General features: G+C 39.3%; 1 protein-coding gene across 1 annotated transcript; it reads right to left on the bottom strand.

Moving 5' to 3' along the window:
• Positions 1–395: 395 nt before the first annotated feature.
• Positions 396–4430, bottom strand: LOC127503214 (gastrula zinc finger protein XlCGF8.2DB-like). Its single transcript, XM_051876743.1, has 3 exons — positions 4368–4430; positions 3572–3702; positions 396–1754 (listed from the first exon to the last, which is right to left on the bottom strand). Exons 2-3 carry the CDS (start codon positions 3654–3656, stop codon positions 928–930), a joined length of 912 nt encoding a protein of 303 aa, XP_051732703.1. The 5' UTR covers positions 3657–3702; positions 4368–4430; the 3' UTR covers positions 396–927.
• Between the last annotated feature and the right edge of the window lie 1587 nt (positions 4431–6017).

Below are 6017 nucleotides of genomic sequence, written 5' to 3'. Positions count from 1 at the left end.
AATCATTAATATCAGATCAGGCATTAGAATTAACACAGTTACTGACATGTTGTTTCATTACTGTCGAGTCCATATCGTAAAAGTCTGTTTGCAAAGCCTGTGCAGAAATGTGATTGATTTACCAAAGAATCCACAGTGAAATGAACTGAATACAAATAAATAAAGCTCAACTGAGACATTCACATTGATGAAAATAAATAACCATATTCCTGCATTAGGATCCTTTGAAAGGTAATGTTATTTTAGTCCTGTATCGCTCTTCTCTCCTCCTCATCTCACTAACACACCAGTGGGCGGGGCTAATGCTGCAATGATTAAGTAGGCGTTGATTTCTTCTGCGGAGGCGGAGTTTCACCTATCTATAGGCACATTCGGGGACAAGTCATTCGTTGAGCCTGGTGTCAATAAAAGCTTTTATTGGACTAACAAGGAAGTTTTCAGTTCTGAAACTTACAGGATATTCTTATAGTATGATGACCTCTTATTTATCAAAAGCTCAAGCCCTTTAATCTTAGATATAACTTAGATGTAGCATGTTCCACCTCAGAGCAGAACTATATGAGGTCTCTTCTGACAAATATAGTAAAATAGAGAACTCCATGTGTTTCCTGCAGGAGGATCTCCCTCTCCTCCTTCCCTCCTTCCCTCTTTCGTACAATCAAAATTAGAGGGCGTCTACCGCAACCACTCAATTTTTGAAACTGTGGCAAGAGAGACTGTCAAGTTTAAAAGAAGTGATCATGAAGGCAGAGAATCAGATTTGTCCCAAATTCAGTTGAGGCATGAACATAACCCTAATTTCACAAATATTTTATTAAATATTTTACTTTCCACATAAAGTACTAAAATTCTCACATAAGCATGACTTTTCAGGTGTATCTGCATGAATGATGGCAAAACATGTATTTATTACATTGGTCACAACATTTAAATGTGAATCTTCATGTGGGAATTAAGGGTTACTTTATGTCCGAAACTCTTTCCACACTGAACACATGTAAACGGCTTCTCTCCAGTGTGAATGTTCTCGTGTTTTTTAAGGTTTCCTTTATGAGTGAAACAACTTCCACAGTGCTGGCATGTGAAAGGCTTCTCTCCAGTGTGAACTCTCATGTGTTTTTTAAGGTTTCCCTTTTCAGTGAAACTCTTACCACACTGAGGGCATATGTACGGCTTTTCTCCAGTGTGAATTCTCATGTGGGCAATAAAAGTTGGTTTGTGTGTAAAACTCCTTCCACATTGAGGGCAAGTGTAAGGCTTCTCTCCAGTATGAATTCTCATGTGGCTTTCAAGACTTCCTTTCCGAATGAAACTATTTCCACAGAGTTTGCAGACGAAAGGCTTCTCTCCAGTATGAATTCTCATGTGGCTTTTAAGGCATCCTTTTCGAATGAATCTGCTTCCACACAGTTTGCAGGTGAAAGGTTTCTCTCCGGAGTGAATTCTGATGTGCCTGTTAAGGATTACTTTTTGAGTGAAACTCATTCCACATTGAGGGCATGTGTAAGGCCTCTCTCCAGTGTGGATTCTTATGTGAGAATTAAGGTTTGCTTTTCTGTTGAACCTTTTTCCACACTGCTGACAGGTGAAATAACTTATATTTGTGGCCTTTTGAGCTCTTTCTCGTGAAGTCTTTTCAGTCTGTAAGCAACTAAATGATTTTTCTCCAGTAATGAAATCATGATGTTCCTCATACTGATCCTTCTCTTCCATTTCATTCAGTTCTTGACTCTCCTCTTTCAGTGCCATCAGGTCTAAGGCAAAAAAGGACAAATAAAAGTTAACCCCAGTGTAATGGCATAAAGCAAGAACCATAAAAAAACAACATAAATATTAAAACCAACAACATCTATGTTAGATGACCTCTTACTCCATTTACCTTAGAAATTTCACCATGAAATTAAAGAACCATCAAAATTTGTTGAACAAATAAAAAATTATGAACATTGAAGGAAGTTTGTCATCTGACCAATCTGAAGGATTTGAAAGATATCAGCTACCAACACAAGGAAGACAACTGTAATATAATAATTGCTATTAACAAAAAGATAGTTTTCTACAACTCTGCATTACTGGACAGTGGATCTCGGGTGCCAGAGTTTAGCTCCAACCCTAATCAAACACACCTGAACAAGCTAATCAAAGTCTCAGAGATTACTATTGATCAGTGTTGGAGCTAAACTCTGCAGGAAAGTGGACCTGAGTGGGCCAGAGCTGCCCAGCCCTGATGAAAATGAAGAGACGTCTCATCAAACACAAGTACGGAGTGCCACAGGGCTCAGTATTAGGTCCTCTGCTTTTCTCCTTGTACTTCCCCTGAGAGACATTATTTCACTGTTATGCTAATGATACTCATATTTTTTATGTTTCCTCACATCCTGACAACTCAACTCTCTAAGATAGCAGAGTGTATTAATGATATAAAATATGGAATAACTAGTACTTTTCTTCAATTAAATTCTGCCAAAACAGAAGTATTAATTATTGTGTCATTATCCTTACGCAGGTGACGCAGTGATCACAGTGAAGGCTTCCGTGTTTACATCCGAATGCCAGCTCAGTATTGGCTAAAGCTGGTCACGTGATCAACACGACACATGGGCGTGATTCTGACGCAGGAGCCGGCCAATAATGAGTCGGCGTTCTGACGTAGAACCTGGAAACGCTGGACGTAAACAACATATGAGAATGAATCAGAAGAGAAGAGATTGTTGAATAAAGTCGTTATTTTTGTTTTGTTTTTGCGCACAAAAAGTATTCTCATCTCTTCATAACATTAAGGTTGAACCACTGCAGTCACATGACTGTTTTAACGACGTCTTTAGTTCCTTTCTGGACCTTGAAAGTGTTGATTATATTGCTGTCTATGGACGAGTCATATACCTCTCGGATTTCATCAAAAATATCTTAATTTGTGTTCTGAAGATGAACGAAGGTCTTACGGGTGTGAAACGACATGAGAGTGAGAAATTGACCCTCATGTCGTTTTTCATTTTTGAGTGAACTAACTCTTTCAGGACATGTTGTTGATGATCCCTGCCTAATTTTTTGTCAAATCGTTTAAAAGATATTGCAATTTATGACAAATTAAAAATGGTGAACCGATAGTTCGTCTGATCCTGGCAAAATCAGTATCAATAGATTCGGCATGACAAAGTATCCATAGGCATCAAGATCATGATTTTCTGACAAATTGTTCAAAAGTTATGAGTAAAAAGAGCCATTTTTCAGATCTCAACACCTGTAGGTGGTGCTGTGCCCGAATGTTCTCAGATCATGGCATTTTTGGGTGAAGTATATCTTATAAATACAGTAAGCTGAGTCTTGGATAAAACTACATCACGATTCATTGTTCACATCACAGATACACATTTTTATATTGTGATATCGGTACAACAATATGTGACTCATGCTGGCAAAATGAGTCGCAATGAGCAAATTTTCAAAAATTACTTTCAAAAAAGGAAAAGAGAGAAAGCTGCAGGAGGGAAGATAGGGTACAAAAACAGAGTAAACTGAGAAAATGTACAGGCCATCCCTGACTGAGTTCAGCTGCGAGAATGAAACCAACCTGTTTGTTCCTCAGTCTCTTCATGTTTCACTCTGAATGCTGCTTCAATCCTCACATCTTCACTCTCCTCTTTAATCAACGCCATCTTAAAAGTACGTCACATGGATCTCAGTTCTTCACCAGGAGTTTTTCTATTTAAGATCAGAATAATTATCAGAAAGCAAGATAAACCCAAACTAAATCTCAGGGAGCATCTCAATCAGTTCCCTAGTTCATTAATCGGCACACTGACAGTTAATGGACTTAAATAGCATGATTAGTCAAAAACACTCAAAACTAGCACTACAAATTAATAAAAGAACACAAATTAATATATAGGCACTTTTTATTTAGTTATGGTATTTATTTATTTGCAACTAACATTTAATAGATTACATTTTCATGAAAACATTTGCAGTTGGTTTATTCACGTTTGTGTTCACTGTTTTGACCAGCAGGTGTCGTCAGCGTGCGGTGATTCGAGCGCTTCGAATCACTGAATCATTTTGCGAAGCATTTGGTTCAATTGACTCGGAGTTTCGAAAAGCTCAGTTTCTTCCATCACTGCTTGTTGCCAGTGACCGAATTTATTACGATAAATTGATACACGATAAAGAGAGCGATATGAGACGCACCTTTTCTGTTACTCATGTATGGATGCCTTGATTCACGAAAAATAACGTTCACAAATGTTAAATAATGCATTATAATGTTACATTCAATAATAATTTATTTATTTTACATAGCTTGTAAAAACGATTGAATTGATCGAACAGTTTGATTGATTTAAACACTTTAAATGCGTAAAACCACAAACCTTTCTTCAGGTTAAACACAACAGGCGCAGAAGTGCGGCGCTGCTTTATGACGTCACATCGCCAGACCAAAATAAAAGTCCCGTTCACACATTGCTGTCACAAACGGGCATGTTTGGGTGCAGAAATCATTTATACCAGATATTATATTATTAAAATGCAAATAGTAACAAATGTGGTTTGCCAGTTAAAAACACATACTGAAAAGAGTTTATGACTTCATAAAGCAGAGTTCATATTATGTGCTACTTTGGAGTGGGTGATATGACCAAAATCTTTCAAGATTCTTTCAATTTTTCAAGAAAATGTATTTTACAGTAACAATATATCACAATATAGTTATTTTTGTTATATTATTTTATTTTTAAAAATAAGAACAAAAAAAGCAAAGGACAAAAAATAGAACAAATACAATAGAAGACAAAGTTTTTTTTTAGGTACAGTAGGTTCCTTTTACATGTGGTAAGAAATACTGACAGAGGTCATAATCGATGGGATTCTTTCTTTCAGGAAGGTTAGGCTTTTCGGAAATGGCGAGAACTGAGGGATTTGAAATGTTGTAAAAGTGATGATGGCATTTTTATTACTCAACAGGTGAGTAAAGCATTTTATTGAACAGTTAAATTTCCATATTTAGCTCTCTAACAGTTAATTGTAAAGCATTATCTATTGTAAAGGGTCATTTTATTATGGTTGTTGTAGCGCTGTGCTGGAATTTATTTTCAAGGAAGTACAGTGTTTATTAGTGGGTAAATCTACAGTAACGTCTTCAGCTAGTCAGCTTGAGGTCCCTTCTATCTAAACTTGTTGTATCTTAAGCTTAGTAGTGAACGTTTTATGAGCAGTAGGATAAACATGTTCATCTGCAGAGTCACGCAGAGCCAAAGCACAAACAAAACAATGTTCTTCCACAAAATGCATGCATTTGGGACCAGGCAACATCAATGGGTCTTCGAGGCCAAGGGACCGGCGACACCGATGGGTCAGATGGGACCAGGCAACACCGATGGTCCTGGAGGCCAAGGCGAAGCCACAGCAACAAGCATCGGAGGTGAATCCAGGGTGCCTGAGGACCAAGGCAGAGCCAGAGGGAAGACGAAGCTAGACAGAGCCGAAAGGGTGGAGAGACGGAGGGCACTAAACGGCTCGTAAGTCAGTGGCGCAGGCAGGTAGATGTCTGATCAAGGTGGAGCTGGAGGAACAAGGCAGCCTGGTGGAGCTGTTAGGATGATGGTATCTGGTGGAGCCGAGGGAGGGAGAAGCCAAGGCAGAGCCGATAGGTCAACAGGCCGAGGTGGAGTGACGGGATCAGCGACTGGAGGTGGAGCTGAGGGATTCTCTTTACTGGGCAGAGCTGGAGAACTGAAGACCCGAGGTAAATCCACACCATGCAGAGGTGTCAGAGTAGGGGTGAGAGGCTGAAGGGAACCAGCGGAGGCAGGGCTGAGGAACTGGCTGACTTTGGAAGATGTGGTGGGAGAGGGAGTCTGGGTGGGAACCCTGGAGACACAGGAGATTTTGAGCTGGACGGAACCAGCGGAGACACAGGAGTCTTTGAGCTGGACAGGACTAGCGGGGATGGGAGAAATGGGTGAAATAACCTCCTCCAGTTCCTCTAAAAAATTTCCAGAGGCCAGGCACAACTCATCCAC

The sequence above is a fragment of the Ctenopharyngodon idella genome, chromosome 21, assembly GCF_019924925.1.
Source record: "Ctenopharyngodon idella isolate HZGC_01 chromosome 21, HZGC01, whole genome shotgun sequence".
NCBI lineage: Eukaryota > Metazoa > Chordata > Actinopteri > Cypriniformes > Xenocyprididae > Ctenopharyngodon > Ctenopharyngodon idella.
This window is presented reverse-complemented; position numbering and strand designations above follow the sequence as displayed.

Bases quoted from the DNA above. Each gene is read 5' to 3' on its own strand.
- LOC127503214 (XM_051876743.1), bottom strand. From the start codon at position 3,656: ATGGCGTTGATTAAAGAGGAGAGTGAAGATGTGAGGATTGAAGCAGCA. The intron at 1,755-3,571 runs GTTGGTTTCATT...TTTTTGCCTTAG, and splicing joins AGAGACTGAGGAACAAACAG to ACCTGATGGCACTGAAAGAG.